The sequence below is a fragment of the Sminthopsis crassicaudata genome, chromosome 3 (assembly GCF_048593235.1).
Source record: "Sminthopsis crassicaudata isolate SCR6 chromosome 3, ASM4859323v1, whole genome shotgun sequence".
NCBI classification, from domain to species: domain Eukaryota; kingdom Metazoa; phylum Chordata; class Mammalia; order Dasyuromorphia; family Dasyuridae; genus Sminthopsis; species Sminthopsis crassicaudata.
The window spans coordinates 619,774,473-619,790,606 of record NC_133619.1 but is presented as its reverse complement, the minus strand read 5'-3'; the positions used below and the strand labels follow the sequence as shown (position 1 = coordinate 619,790,606).

Here is a 16,134-nt window from a genome sequence, read left to right as displayed (position 1 = left end):
GCTATGTACAAAGAGTCACGTTAGAACTGGTGACACAAAACCAAAAACGAAACAGGAGCTCTTGTCCAAGTCCACTGCAGGACGAAAGGGCTGAACGAGACGATTCCCGGGCTTCTTTCTAAATTTTGTGACTTGCAGCAAAACCTTCATCTATGAAGGTCCTGGCCTCTGCCTTGGGGATAGTGAAGTCAAATATGACCAAGTCCCTACTCTCAGGAAGCTTACAGTTTAGGAGCTTGTCTACTTTTGTCAAAAGTTAGAGAAGAATTAATGGAATTAATTAAGGTGGAAAAGTCTGGAGTCAAGTGCAGAGGCGGGAGGGGAATCAATGTGGTGGCTGGGGCACTCTCACCTCTAAATCTGAAGTCCTTTGAATAAGGTTGAGAGACCCTCCTGGCATCAAAGGTCAAAAATACAGGGATTGGAGGGAGGGAATGTCCACAAATGCCTTCTTTTCCTAACCCTTCTCTTCTATGTCCCTCAGAACCCCAGGGCACCGTTTATGTTTCCAAGGCCAAGAGCAAGGGCAGACCAGCCATCTACAGGTTTTCTCTCAACGCCAGCCTCCCTGCGCCATGGCAGACGGTGTCCCCTGGGGATGGGGAGGTGCCCTCCTTCCAGGTGAGTCCTTCTCAGTCTGGGTGTCCTGGACTGCTGAGCTCAAGCTAAACTACTGAGCACATTTATCCGCTGTACTGCCCTCTTGTGGTGCGGTGGCAAGAGCTGGAATATGGAATTAAGAGACCTGAATTCAAACCCTAGTTTTGCTGCTTGACATTGATGTGATCTTGGGCCCTCAGTTTCTTTACCTGCAAGTGAGAGAGTTAAACTTGGTGATCTCCGAGGTCTCTTCTTGTTTTAGATGAATGATCCAACCCCTTGGGGGAATATAGTTGGATTTTATCCTTTTAGGACCTCATTTTATAATAATTACAAATTATACCGGGGGGTGCAGTAGTCCTAGAGTCAGGAGAATCTGAGTGCAAATTTAGTCTCAGATACTTATTGCTGTGTGACCTTGGGCAAGTCACTTAACCCTCACTGCCTCTAAAAATTATAAATTAGGTTTTTCTTTCCTTGTCCTTTCAGTCAACATAATCCCAATGGTTCCTCAGGATATCTCTGAGAAAGGCAGGGCAATGATTATCATCATCCCCATCTTACAGATGAGGAAACTGAGGTCCAGAAAAGCCTCAGATTTCAGTTGAGCCCAGACTCAAGACTCAAATCTTCTCTCTCCTGATTTCCCCATCTAATTGGTCTTAAGAGATGACATTTCATCATGGGTTATATGAGTAGTGGCCTTGGAATCCAAATTTCCCTTTTGGTCTTTATTAGCTGTGTGGTCATGGGTCAATCATTGCATTTCTCTGAACCCTTGTTCCCTCATCTGTACAATGGGGAGAATACTTGGAGGTACTTATCTCCCAGGGCTATTTGGAGGCTCAGACAAGAAGCTGAATGCAAATCTCTTTTCAAACATGAAAATACTATAAATTTCAATTGTGCTCTAGTTTTCTACTTTTGTCAAAAGATTAGAGAAGAATTAATGGAACTAATTATATTGCCATCTCCCTCACTGCCTGCCCATATTAGGGAATTACAGCCCTGTCTTCTCTGTTTGCTTTCTTTCTCCTCAAAGCAATGGCCCCATTTGAATTTACCAAAAATTGGGGACTTTATGCTGGGCTGAGATGGGGCAGGGGGTCCCGAGGTCTTGGAGGATCCAGGAAGCATTTCCTCACATCAGGGGAATAGAGAGAAAAAACAAACATCCCCTGCCCTCAAGAAGCCTATATTCTATTGGAGGAAAACAAGATGTATACATTGAAATAAATATAAAATAGATGAAAAGTCATTTGGGAGGGATCTTGGAAACCTATAGGAAAGGATGTCTAGTGGGCAATGGAAAGACGGATTACAGAGGCCGAGAGGGGGAAGGGGCCGGGGCTGGGATGGCCCCTGGAGTTACGTGTCTTGTTTTTGTTAATTCACTGCTTAGGTATATAGAGTGCCTTACGGTAACTTCACCAAGAAGCTGACCGCTTGTATGTCTACAGTAGGGCTGCTCCAGCAGACGAGCCTCCGGAAATGGATGATGACGTCTCTGGCCTGCGATGCTAAGAGGGGCTGGAAGTTTGACTTCAGCTTTTATGTGGCAGCCAAGGAACAGCAGCGAACCCGGTAATATGACAAAGGCCTCAGTGTTGCCGATGGGCCGGGATCTCTCCCAGTCTGCTGAGCCCTCCGTGAAGACTGGGATAGTTGGAGGGGCACCGGGCCGGGCTATTAATGTCAAAGATCCTGGGATCGAGGACCCTGATGGCACTTCTGAGCTAAACTGGGGATTGTGATGGAGAGATGCTGTACTTAAGAGTCAGAAAAAACATGATTTCAATAGTGATATGATCAACCCTACAATCTCCCTGTGCCTCAGTTTCCTCATCTATAAAAAGTTGGAATTAAAATGATGACTTCCATAAGGTCCCTTAAATCTATAATTCAATGACCTAGTCTCAATTCCCAGCTCAAGAGATACTTGCTAGCTTTCTGACCTTGGATAAATCATTTAGGATCACATAGTCATAGATTTATAGCAGGGAGTTATAGACTTCAGAGGTCATCTATTTCAACACCCTCATTTTACAAATAAGGGAACTGAGGCACAAAGAGGCTTAAAGACTTGCCTAAAGTCACATAAGTGTCTACCTAGAGCAGAGCCAGAATTGGAATCCAGATCCTCTGCTTCTAATTTAGCATCTTCTCCGCAACGCCACAGTACCTGAACCTCAGAGCCTCGGTTTACCTTTTGGGTTTTCATCTATAAAAATGGAGATCATAAAAGAACTTACCGCATGAGTTGTTGTGAAGCTTCAATGAGATAATGTATATAAAATGCTTGGCAAATCTTAGAGTACTATATGACTGTCAGTTATTGCTATCATTATTGACAGGCACCAAAACATTATTACCATCATCATTCACATCTCTGTGTTCGCAAACACGGGAAAGGTTCCCTATTGCTCATGTCAATCAGCTTTACTCAAAGTCATCTGTTGTTATGGAGCTGCTGGAAATGATGGAACCAAGCTGGCCTTGGAGAGAGCAAGCTCTTGGTTCAAATCCCAGTACTGATATTTATTGACTGCAGGACTCTGGGCTAATCATTAAATCACTGAGTGCCCCAGATAGGTCTCTAAGACAATTAGCTACAGAGCAAAAGCTAAGTTGCATTGATAGATAATACCAATGAAAACACAGCAGACCATCAAAGAAAGAGAAATATTAGTGTTTTCTCTTCTTTTCCTCCTAATTTAGGAAGGTAAAATAGAGTCAGAAATCATGGATTCAGATCCTACCCCCTGATGTTTAAGCAAATCACTTAATTTCCCTAAATCTCAGTTTCCATATGTGTAAGATGAAGACAACTAGGGGGCACCATAGCGGATAGAGTCCTTGGTCTAGAGTTAGGAAGTCTCATCTTCATGAGTTCAAATCTGGCCTCAGACACTTTTTAGCTGTGTCTCCCTTGCCAAGTCACCTCACCTGTTTGCCTCAGTTTCTTCATTTGTCAAACGAGCTAGAGAAGTATATCTGCCAAGAAAACCCCAAATGGAATCATGAAGTCGGACATAACTGAAATGACTGAAGAACAATAAAAAAAAATGAGGGGGGGTTGAACTGACTGTCCTCTGAGATCTATTCCAGCTCCAAATAATCTATGACCCTGTGAGTAATGGTCCATGACCCTATTATTATCCTTTTGTGTCTAATTCTCTTTGGACCTTTGCAGAGGAGGATAAAATTTGGCTTTTTGTAATAGAATAAGAGTATTGAGAGGTGAGCTCATCTCTGTAGGCTACAAGAATCTTCAATCCACCAGCCGTTGGGATGCTGGGGATGACATCATCATTGCTGTAATTGTCAGCATTGTCTCCCCTTCCAAATCCTCATCCCCTCCCTGGGGTTTAACCAGACGATGGATGCTCACTCTATGGAAATCGTTCCACTCCAGTGAATATTAGATACCAGTGTGGGCAGAGTACCAGCCTGGCCCACGGTGCTTTCTGGAAGCAGGGGGATGGATGCTATGGCAACAGAATGCCCTATTTTGCTTGAAGCATCTTGGGTGAGGAGGTCAAGGGACTTGGGTAGGAAGAAATGAAAGAGAACTAGAGAGGCATTGTGCTGTGAAGGTGAAGATTCTGGACTTGAAAATCAACAGTTCTAGGTTTAAATTCTGGTTCCAAACAGAGGTTTGTCACTTCAACCCTGAGTCTCAGTTTCTTCATCTATAAAATGGGGTCAGTAATAATTTATTGTCTACCTTAAGGGATTGTTGTGAAGAAAAAGCCTTATGAACCTCAAGAGTTATAGAAGTATGTTAATTATATGAATGTGGGAAATTAGAAACAATAATAAGCCTAGCACCAGCTCAGGATTTTATCAGTCTCCTTCCCCTCCTCCCCACACATACGTGGGCTTCAGGCCACATTTAAACTTTAGCACTTAATCATCTATTTAGAATGTAAGAGCTGGAAAGACCTTTAGGGTCAACCAGACCAACCCCCTCATTTTATGCTTGAGGGTACCGAAGGTTAGACAGATTAAGTGATTTGCTCCCAAGGTCACACAAATTACAGGATGCAGAGCCACAATTTACAGCCAAAAGCTAGGTTGTTTTTTTGAGCTAGATGGCTTTTTTTTTTAAAAGATTTCAAAGATGGTGAAAGCTCTTACCATTAGGTCACATTGTCTCCCTAGGATTCCTTCTCAGATGACAAAACCTTTCAGGTATTTTTAAATTCTCTGGGTGATCCCTCCTGTGCTGTCCTGCTAAGGTCTTCTCTATGAAATGCTCTGCCCAGTATCTCAGTGCTTACCTTCTCTCATCAACACTCTTGACTCTCTTGCCCTTGCAGGAAGTTGTACTTTGCCCAGTCCCACAAGCCACCCTTTCATGGGCGTGTATGTGCGGCACCTCCAGGCTGCCTTCTCAGCTCTAGCCCGGATGGCCCCAACAAAGGCTTCCTCTATGTACCCAGTGAGAAAGGTGAGCTCTAGACGGTCCAACAGGGTGAAACGGTGGTGTGATTTTTGGTTTTGTTTTTGTTTTTTTGGAGAGGGGCTGATACAGTATCACTTTCCCCCCAGAAAGCATCCTGAAGCCCATTGTGCCAATTATTTTCCTCTCCATCCTTCTCTCTGGCAGCCCCCAAGATCCGGCTCTCGGCAACCTCAGGCTTCAACCCCTGTGTGAACACTGGCTGTGGAAAGCCTGCCGTGCGCCCACTGGTGGACACAGGAGCAATGGTCTTCGTGGTCTTTGGCATCCTTGGAGTCAACCGTACCAGGAACTCGGACAACCACGTCATTGGAGACATGGTACACAGCCCCTCCACCTGACAGAGGTCATATATTTTGGTTAAGGGGAACGGGGAACAGGTGGCTCCAGGAACTTGAGAACAGCATCACATAGTAAAAAGGGCACTGAATTCGAGAATCTAGGAATTTTAGACCTAGAGATGACCTTAAAGGTCGTTCACTCTAATACACCCATTTTAGAGCTGAAGGAATTGAGCCACATTAGCATTTTACCCAAGCTCTCAGAGTGGAATAGCCGAGGCAGCATCTGAAATCACGTCCTTGGACTCATGATCCACCATACCAGCTCTTGCTGTCTCACCTGTACAAAGAGAAATTGTCAACTAACACATTCAGCAAAAATGCCGGGCATTCTGCTAGATCTGGGAGATCAAAGGTGACATGAAAGATCCCCTGTCCTCAAGGAGCTTATGATCTATCTGGCAAAAGCAATCCCTCAAACGAGCCTTTATTAAGTGCCTGTTTTTGTGGATGTACAAAGTTAAAAAATGAAGATAGCCTTTCTCTCAAGGAGCTTACATTACTGGAGGAAAATAAGATGCATGCAGGGAAATAAATCCTTTTTTTTTGATGACAATTTTTTGACTAAAGCTTTTTATTTATAAAACATATGCATGGGCAATTTTTCAATATTGACCCTTGCAAAACCTTATGTTCCAAATTTTCCCTCCTTCCCTCCACCCCCCTCCCCTAGAGAGCAAGTAATCTAATACATGTTAAATATGTTAAAGTATATGTTAAATCCACTATATGTATACATATTTATACAATTATCTTGTTGCACAAGAAAAATCAGACCAAGAAGGGAAAAAATTGAGAAAGAAAACAAAATGCAAGTAAACAACAACAGAAAGTGAAAATGCTATGTTATGAGGCATCCTCAGTTCCCACAGTCCTCTCTCTGGGTGTAGGTAGTTCTCATTAGAATTGATCTGAATCCTCTCATTGTTGGAAAGAGCCACATCCATCAGAATTGCTCATCGTATAATCTTGCTGTTACCATATACAATGATCTCCTGCTCATTTAACTCAGCATCAGTTCATATAAGTCTCTCCAGGCCTCTATGTATTCATCCTGCTAATTGGTTCTTATAGAACAAAAATATTCCATAATATTCATATACCACAATTTATTCAACCATTCTCCAATTGATGGGCATCCATTCAATTTCCAGTTTCCTGCCTCTACTAAAAGGGCTGCCACAAACAATTTTGCACATGCGGGTCCCTTCCCTCCCTTAAGATCTCTTTGGAATATAGGCTGGGGAGATAAATTCAAAATATACATTAAAAGTGCGGCAGTAACAGCTGGGTTTATCAAGAAAGTTGGCAAACCATCCCTCAATCAACAAGCATTTAATAAGCAATTACCATGTATCAGACACTTCCCTAATGCTGAGGATACAAAAAAAATCCCACAAAACCATGTGCCTGACTTACTTTCTATTTTAATGAAGGAGATAACAAGTAAATAAATAAAAAAGATAAAATAAGAGACAAACTCCCACAGGAAGCAGCAGGTAATACATAAGTATATACATGCAGAGTAAATATAAAGTCAGGGGGCAGAGCACTGACCTCTGGGAAGAATCCAGAGAGGTTTCTAATATGTCAATGCCGTACTTTTAAGGAAACAAGGCATTCTGGGAGTGGGAAGTGAGGAAAGAAGGAGAGCTTTGCAGGAACAGAGGGGCCGCCAGAATAAAGGCAAGCATGATTTGTCTTGTAAGAAAACCACTTCGCAAATTGCGACAGAAATGAGATGTATGGGCTTTGTCACCCATCCTTCGCCCTGAGATAATGGGAAGAGAGGGGCAGCCCAGTCGGTCACCGAGCATTCATTACAAGCATTTTACTACACTCCAGACTTTGTGCTTTGCAATGGGAACACAAATACAAGCAGAAAAAAAGGCAGTCTCGCCCTCAAGAAGCTTCCATTCTAGTGAGGGAAGTGGGAAGGGAAGATGATGCACAAGAGGAAGCATAAATGGGGCAAAGGGAGGTGATAAAGGCAGCTTAGAAGGAGCTCTGGAGATGGGATGAAGCTGGCCTGGATGTCCTCCTGAAATGAAAGCTCTGGCAAGAGCCATTCAGGCAGAGGGAGAAGCAGTATGGGCGGAGGGTACTGGACTCCAGGAAGAACATGAGGCTTCTGGATGAGCTGTGGCGTGGAGGGGGAGGTGCCACAATTAACACAAGTGATCCTGAGCACACATAAGAGCAGCTCCCTCTTTGCAATACAACAGTCCCTCTTTCTTTCCACTTACCCCATATGTGTCCCTAAATGTCGCCCTCATTAGACAGTAAGCTCCCTGAGGGCAGGGACCATGTTTCTGCCTTTCTTTGCACTCCAGCATGTAGCGTGGTACCTAACACATGAGAGGCACTTAAATAATTCTTGTTGACTGACTGACCTCCAGGGATTTCCAGGAAGGACCAGGTCAAGTTGAATTAATTGACTTCTAAGTTTTTGTAGAGGGTCTATTGTTCATCTAGGATACTGGTCAATGGACCAGTGCGTGGGTGAAGGAGAAGGGAGAGAGAGGAAAGATATGGTCGGGCCTCCAATTTATAAGATTCAGACACATGAAATCATGATAAAGTCTGGGAGTAAGGGCCAGCTCACATTGGGGTCAGCAAGGATCAATAGAAAGAGAGCAGCATTCAATGACAAAGGATCTGGGTTCGGATCCAGACTTTGTATTGTCCTCATCTGTAACATGAAAGAGCCGGACTCACTCCATGACCTCTGGGCCTTTACCGAGCTCTAAATTCTGTGATCTTGTGAGTCCCTTAGGTGATCGGAGAAAGTTACTGGGAGGACAGGAACAGTCAATGTAGGCTTCTTGGAAGGAGTAGGGCTAAGCCCCCTGATGGTTAGAATATTTGGTCTGGCCCCATGTGATTGGTCCTGGCTGGCTTCTGTCTCCTTGTGAAAGGGCAGCGTTATCTACGATGACAGCTTTGACCTCTTCAAAGAGATTGGGCACCTCTGCCGACTGTGCAAAGCCATCGCGGACAACTCGGAGCTGGTCAAGCCAGGTGGGGCCCAGTGCCTCCCCTCAGGTGAGTGAAGACTCGGGCCTGGACCTGCAGGATGAGGATGGGGAGAAGGACAGTATTATCAAAGTCAGTAAGGGGGTCCTGGCCCTGCAGTAATTTATGGGTGACTGAGCAGATTGTATCCCTCGGTGGGCCTAACTATCTCCAGGGAACCAACTTCCAAATCTTGACTTTGATGCTTGTTACCTGTGTGATCTAAATCACTTAACTTTAAAATTGCTGGATCTCATTGTCCTAATTTCTAAAATGAAGTATTGGGACTAGAAGGCCTCCAAGATTCCTTCCAGTTCTAGATCTGGGATCTTATGACCCTCATCTATAAAATGATAGGGTTGGACGCTCCATGATCCTGAAGTCATCCTCAGTCTCTGAATTTCCATGTCTCTCCTCCCACGGCTCTGACATCCTGTGTTCTAACATTCTATGTTCTAAAGTCCCTCTAAATTCTGACATTTCATGTTCTAAGGTCCTCTCCCCTCTCAGCTATAAATTCCACACTCTAAGGCTGCTCCTCTCAGCTCTACCATCCTGTATTCTAAGAGCCCTCCCAGTTCTGATATTCCCTGTTCTAAAGTCCTTCCTAGCTCTGATATCATCTAAGGTCCCTCCCAGTTCTAACATTCTATGTTCTAAAGTCCCTCTAAGTTCCATGTTCCAAGGTCCCAGCAATAACATTCTATGCCCCAAGACCCCTCCCAGTTCTGGTATTTTATGTCCTAAGGCCCCTTCCCATTCGCTATGCTGTAATTCTAAGAAATAAGAAACTCCCTTCCTCCATGGAATGGTAAGACATCCTATGGAAGACATTTCCCAAGAGGATGACAAGAAGAGGTGTTTGGAGCATGTCCCTGGGACATAAGGGGTAGGGGAAGAGAGGCCTCCCCCCAGACCCTCAGAGGTAGAAGCCGTTCCTGGGCTGCACCCACTTAGTACAATGGTCTCGATGTTTCCTGAGGTGTCTCCTTTCTTCTCTCTCTAGGTTATAGCATCTCCACCTTTCTACAGATGTTACACCCCGAGTGCAAGAATCTTCCTGAGCCCAACCTACTCCCTGGGCAGTTGTCCCATGGGGCTGTGGGCGTGCGAGAGGGCAAAGTACAGTGGATCTCCATGGCCTTCGAGTCGGTGAGGGAGTGGGAAGTATGGAGGTTTTGATAATCCATGCACCAACTCCTGGATGTTGGAGAGCAACCTGTAATCACAGCAAACTGTCCCTTCTCTTTTGCTGCCCCATGGCAGGACCAATCCCTGAGTCCTTTGGTTAAGTGAGCAGGACCTGCTAGCCTGGAGGACTCTGAGAACACGGGATGTCAGAGATGGGAGAGGTCTTAGAATATAGAATGTCAGAGCTGGGAGGGCCCTTAGAATGTGGGATGTCAGAACTGGGAGGGCCCTTAGAACCCAGGAGGTCAGAGCTGGAAGGGATCTTAGAACCCAGGATGTCAGAGCTGGGAGGGCCCTTAGAATCTAGGAGGTCAGAGCTGGGAGGAACCTTAGAATCCAGGAGGTCAGAGCTGGGAGGGCCCTTAGAACCTGGGATGTCAGAGATGGGAGGGCCCTTAGAATCCAGAATGTCAGAGCTGGGAGGGCCCTTAGAACCTGGGAGGTCAGAGCTGGGAGGGCCCTTAGAATCTAGGAGGTCAGAGCTGGGAGGGCCCTTAGAACCCAGGAGGTCAGAGCTGGGAGGGCCCTTAGAACCCAGGAGGTCAGAGCTGGGAGGGCCCTTAGAACCCAGGAGGTCAGAGCTGGGAGGGCCCTTAGAACCCGGGAGGTCAGAGCTAGGAGGTCCCTTAGAACACAGGAGGTCAGAGCTGGGAGGGCCCTTAGAACCCAGGAGGTCAGAGCTGGGAGGACCCTTAGAACACAGGAGGTCAGAGCTGGGAGGGCCCTTAGAACCCGGGAGGTCAGAGCTAGGAGGTCCCTTAGAACACAGGAGGTCAGAGCTGGGAGGACCCTTAGAACACAGGAGGTCAGAGCTGGGAGGGCCCTTAGAACCCGGGAGGTCAGAGCTAGGAGGTCCCTTAGAACACAGGAGGTCAGAGCTGGGAGGGCCCTTAGAACCCGGGAGGTCAGAGCTGGGAGGACCCTTAGAATCTAGGAGGTCAGAACTGGGAGGGCCCTTAGAACCCAGGGAGTCAGAGCTGGGAGGGCCCTTAGAACCCAGGATGTCAGAGCTGGGAGGACCCTTAGAACACAGGAGGTCAGAGCTGGGAGGGCCCTTAGAATCTAGGAGGTCAGAGCTGGGAGGGCCCTTAGAACCCGGGAGGTCAGAGCTGGGAGGGCCCTTAGAACCCAGGATGTCAGAGCTGGGAGGGCCTTTAGAACACAGGAGGTCAGAGCTGGGAGGGCCCTTAGAATCTAGGAGGTCAGAGCTGGGAGGGCCCTTAGAACCTGGGATGTCAGAGCTGGGAAGGGGCCTTAGAATATTAAATGTGATGACTGGGACTGCAAGGGATGTATAATTCACTTGCTTATTTTTACAAAGAAGAAAACAAAGTCATAGAACTCTTGCTGTCTTACAAGAAAGAGAAAGGATTTGCCTAAGATCATGTCCAAGTTGCTGGCAAAGTTGAGAGACCTCGGTCCTCATTCTGTGTTTTAGCCTTGAATATTTTAAGGTCCCTTCCAGGTTGATAGCCATTAGATATACAGAGTTTGGGAGTGGCTTGAAAATCCCTCTGGATCTATCTGGGGCAGGGAGATTCCAAGAAACATTCTTGGTAGAGGAGCAGATGAGTCCTTTGCAGTCAAAGAAATGGTTACTAGAGGTAGATTGAGTCAGAGAATAGCAAGGAAGTTAATAAATTGATACAAAGTCATGGGTTGAGATGCCAGGAACAATTGGTTTGCTGGAAGAAAAGCTAAGGTTATGTCAAGAATCTGAGCCTCAGTTTTCCTCCTCAGTGAAATCTGGGGATTGACCTAAATGATCTCTATGGCTGCTTTAGGCTCTAAAACTGATGATCCTATGTTCTAAGTTCTCTATGTTCTATGTTTTATGTTCTAAATCTCTAAAATGTTTTGTCATTTTATGTTTAAGGGCCCTCCCAGCTCTGACATCCTGGGTTCTAAGCCCCCTTCTCAGCTCTAATATTTTCTGTACTAACCTCTAACATTCTATGTTCTTATACCTGTATTTTGTGTTTTACTGTGCCTGTCTCTTAAACCACTGTGATGTAAAGGATAAGTATTTATGACCCATGGGGTGGTAAGAGATTCCATGTTCATATGGGGTGGAGAATAATAGGCGTGCCTACCCCCCTAATCGTGCCGGTCTAAGAGAGCCTTGGGTTACAGAGCTCTTGGTCTTCTGCAGACTACCTACAAAGGCAAGTCATCTTTCCAGACATACTCTGACTACCTCAAGTGGGAGACTTTCCTACAGCAACAACTGCAGCTGTCCCCAGAGGGCTCAGCCCTGCGCCGAGGCTTCCAAACCTGTGAACACTGGAAACAAGTCTTCATGGAAATCATAGGTAAGATTCCCCCCACTCCCAATCCTCAAACCTGCTCTTTGTCAATCTTCATTTTCCTTCATTTTCCCATCAGCCTCTTCAAACCCTGAAGGGGGAATGGCTATGCTTTGGTGGAGGGAGGGAGGGATCTCATCTGAAGATCAGTTTCTCAGTTTTAATCCCAGTTCTGCTGCTGATCAGCTGGACGTCCCTGGCCAAGGTGACATGATGGCTTCTCTAAGTACGGTAGTAGTCATTATGACTTTGCCTAAATGTTAAATGCAGCCCCAAATATATAGGAGTGAAACTAAACAATTATGTCCAGATTATTAAATGAACTTTTTTTTCCTGGGTCACATGCTGGGCTAGATGTAAATGGACTTGAGATTTAGTCTTTACTAACTGTGTGTTGTTGGACAAGGCTTTTAACCTCTTAGACCAGTGTGAAATTATAGCTGCAACTTGTGGCCTGGGATGAGATACTTTTATTAACATTTCCCCCCTAATTTCAGGAGTACAGAGTGCTCTATACGGCCTAGTCCTCTCATTGCTCATCTGTGTGGCTGCTGTTGCCGTGTTTACCACCCACATCCTGCTCCTGCTACCTGTGCTGCTGAGCATCCTAGGTATGGGGATGGGGGAGGGAGAGGAAGTTCCTGGGGTCTCCATAGGGACTTATCAGAGCACTTTAAATATGTTACATTGAATTTGTTGATTCTAATAAGTTTCCTTTCAATGGGAAATCACTACACTTATTAGAAATGTTTGCAAAGTAAGAGTTCTTGAGCTGTTACTATGTAAACAGGTTTTTTTCTATGACTACAAAGTTAATGGACTTTGTGGAAACTATTTGGATTGCTCAAAGTCCTTTATCTGCTTTCAGAGGTATTTTCATAGGTTCATAGATATTTCTGGATAGGTAATTAGGATTAATGAACCCTTGGATAATTAAAGCTCTGTTATGTTTCTGTCTCTCAAAGGGCCCAATCTTTCCTCTAGCCTCTCCTTTGAATTGTTTGCTGTACTCCTATTACCATCATTTTTCCTCCCTTCCTCTCAAGCCATATCTATCCCTGAGAACCTCTTGCCTGTCCATTTTACCTATTCAGTAACGCTGGCCCTGAATAGGCCAGACCCCATCCCAGTCAATAGTACATAGGGAAACTTAATTTAAAACACCCCTTAGCCACTCTTTCCTGCCTATGATCTCACTCTTTCTGCAGGTATCGTCTGCCTGGTGGTCACCATCATGTACTGGTCTGGCTGGGAGATGGGAGCTGTGGAGGCCATATCTCTGTCCATCCTTGTTGGCTCCTCTGTGGATTACTGTGTACATCTGGTGGAAGGGTACCTGTTGGCTGGAGAGAGCCTTCCCCTCCACCCAGCTGAGGTGAGAACTTGCCTACCCTACCCCATTCATTGGGCATCAGATTTCACCCTAGGATCCACTGTGCCATCCCCCAATACCCACTAGCTGGAATCAGTGCTCTGGATTACTAGGATTACTTTTAAATCAATCTTCCTAATGAATAGGGATTAAGATAGCAGATCTCAAAACTCTAATGGCTTCCCTCTCCCCAGAATCATAATAGGGACAGCGATGATGATGATGATATGTTTATATTGTATTTCAGACTTTACAAAACATTTATCCAAGAACAATTATGAAAGAGAAGTTGTGCTAATATTATTACTCCCATTTTGCAGATGGATAACTGAAATCCATACAAGGGAAATGTCTAACTTAACACTGACAAATAGTATAATTGACCCTTGAACCCCATGTCTTGATGACCAGTCCGCTGGGATTTCCATCATGCAGCATAAATTGAGTTTAAAAGCTGAGGAGGGTGGTATTGCTCAAAGACAACAGCAGACGAATTATCTTGTTGGTGAATATTTTCGAAGGGCCTAGCAATGAGCACTTGGGAACAGAGCCAAGAAAAACATAAGGCTGAGAACATAAATGAAAACATATCTTCCATGAGGAATTTCACTGAGTCCTTGGGGAAATAGCATTGCTTTTTTAATTCTGAATTCTGGGTTTTGTTTGGACCTCTGAAGAGTTCTGGATCTGTCTTGGTTTGGTATTTTGTTTTAAAGCTCTGTTCCATTTCAATCATAACAGGGTTCCTTTACTCTTCCTCTATGCTTCCCACCGCCTAATACCTGGGGGCCCTGAGTGATTAACATAGTGCCTGGCATATAACAGGAGCTTAATAAATGCTATTTGACTGACTGACAACAAATAGGATCAGATTTGGGAAACTTCTCTAACAATGTAAGCAAGCAATTAGTCAACCAACATTTATTAAGCATTTACTATGTGCCAGACACCTTGAGGACACAGAAAAGGAAAAAAAAAAATCACAGAGGGAAGGCACTTGAACTAGGCTAAGCTGAGTTTTGAAGGCATCAAGGAAGCTAGGAAAAAGAGATGGGGAAGGAGCTCATCCTAGTCATGGAGATGGGAAATGGATGACATCCATGAGGAAAGCCATACAACTGGATCATAGATCCTATGGAGAAGAGTAAAGTATAAGACTGGAAGGGTAGGAAGGGTTTTAAATGCCAGCATTTACCATTTTTTCTGAAGGTAATAGGGAGCCAGTGGAATTTAGTGAGTGAAGGCAGGGAAGATTACTTTGTCAACTAAGTGGTACTCCAGAATTGGTGAGGGTAGTTGAGTGAAGTGGGAGAGGGCACTGACCCAGCTGTCCATCCTGGAGTTCCCTTCAGCCACTGCCCATTCTAGTGCTAAGTGCCGTCCCAACTAAGGTGTTTCCTGGTTCACCATTCATAGGATTTACTTCTTGTGGAGGATCACCATCTACATCATGGAATCCAAATGTGCTACAGTGAAAAGAATGCTGACTTTGGAGACCTAGAACTAGACTTTCAATCCTGACCATGCAACTTAACGCCAGTGTGACCTGAAGTCATTTGACCTCTGATTCAATTTCCTTCGACCTATAAAATGAAATTAAATAAATCCAAGGTCTCTTTTAACTATGTTAGTCTATGAACCTAGAATTTGGGGCATCCCACAGGTTCTAGGTTATCTTCTGATTGAAACCGCTCTCAATCTCTCTTTTGTCTTTGGACAGGACCCAAGTGCCCAGCGCCAGTGGAGGACGCTGGAGGCTGTCCGGCACGTGGGGGTGGCCATCGTCTCAAGTGCCGTTACCACGGTCATAGCCACCGTGCCCCTGTTCTTCTGCATCATTGCCCCTTTTGCTAAATTTGGGAAGATCGTCGCACTCAACACAGGGGTCTCCATTCTCTACACCCTTACCGTCAGCACAGCCCTGCTGGGTATCATGGCACCCAGCTCCTTCACCCGAAGCAGGACTTCCTTCCTTAAAGCCCTTGGGGCTGTACTCTTGACTGGTAGCCTTGGCTTGGGTATCTGTCTTCTGCTTCTAAGAAACGGATACAAAATCCCCCTACCCAGTGGGACCAACCTCTAATCCTGGGACGTTCACTACCTTTTCTTTCCTTTATTCTGACTTTATTTTTTTTAAGAGGGACATTTTTTGTAAACTTTTTGCCTGAGGGAAAAACCAGGGTGGGGGGAGGGATAGAGGGGAGGGTGGGGACTCTGGGGAAGGGAAAGCATGGGAAAGGGAGTCTGATTTTTGACTCCGGAGGCACTTTATTGCATAGTAGGGCACTGAACTCTTTATTTCCTTGGTCCCCAGACTGAGCACTGTCCAAGACACAACAGAGGAAGGGCACAGGGCCCCTCCACTGCCTAGGGACAGAACTGAGGACAAAGTGGTAAATGGGAGCCCAGTTGACAGATGATGGTCACTCCTGAGTAGTGACCTCTCCTGGCTGGGTGCCTCAGGCTATACTCTTGATCTTTCACTGATGTTGGAAAGGGCCTCAGGCTCCTGAGCCATTAGGGTAGAAGTGGCCCTGACACCCTTCTCCCTATTTTTTTAAAGAGCACAGCAGGGATAAGGGAACAGGAAGGGGAATATCCTTTTTGGCTCCCTACTCCCCACCCAAGACACTGTCCCCTCTATCCCCACCACAGGTTGTCCCCTTTTCCTAAAGGGTTCCTGATTATACGAGTCCAGAGGATCCCTTCCTGGATTGCATGCTCTCTTCCCCTTTCCCATCCTCTCCGGGCTCTCCTAAGGGCCCTGTCTCATGGTCCCAGAGTCCTGACCACAATCCTCCTTGGATCAATTCCCTTTCCCCGAGAAAAGAATCCAGAGCCCTT

The 16,134-nt window shown here is 45.5% G+C and overlaps 1 protein-coding gene across 1 annotated transcript in view; it reads left to right on the top strand.

Moving 5' to 3' along the window:
* Window positions 1-15,471, top strand: part of DISP3 (dispatched RND transporter family member 3) — a 74,915-nt gene extending 59,444 nt beyond the window's left edge. Inside the window, exons 12-21 of the mRNA XM_074306283.1 lie at window positions 485-621; window positions 2,003-2,184; window positions 4,923-5,053; window positions 5,213-5,385; window positions 8,325-8,451; window positions 9,428-9,573; window positions 11,765-11,924; window positions 12,416-12,529; window positions 13,127-13,293; window positions 15,011-15,471. Coding sequence (XP_074162384.1) covers window positions 485-621; window positions 2,003-2,184; window positions 4,923-5,053; window positions 5,213-5,385; window positions 8,325-8,451; window positions 9,428-9,573; window positions 11,765-11,924; window positions 12,416-12,529; window positions 13,127-13,293; window positions 15,011-15,373 — 1,700 coding nt within the window. The 3' untranslated portion in view covers window positions 15,374-15,471. The remainder of the gene's footprint in view (window positions 1-484; window positions 622-2,002; window positions 2,185-4,922; window positions 5,054-5,212; window positions 5,386-8,324; window positions 8,452-9,427; window positions 9,574-11,764; window positions 11,925-12,415; window positions 12,530-13,126; window positions 13,294-15,010) is intronic.
* Window positions 15,472-16,134: the final 663 nt, after the last annotated feature.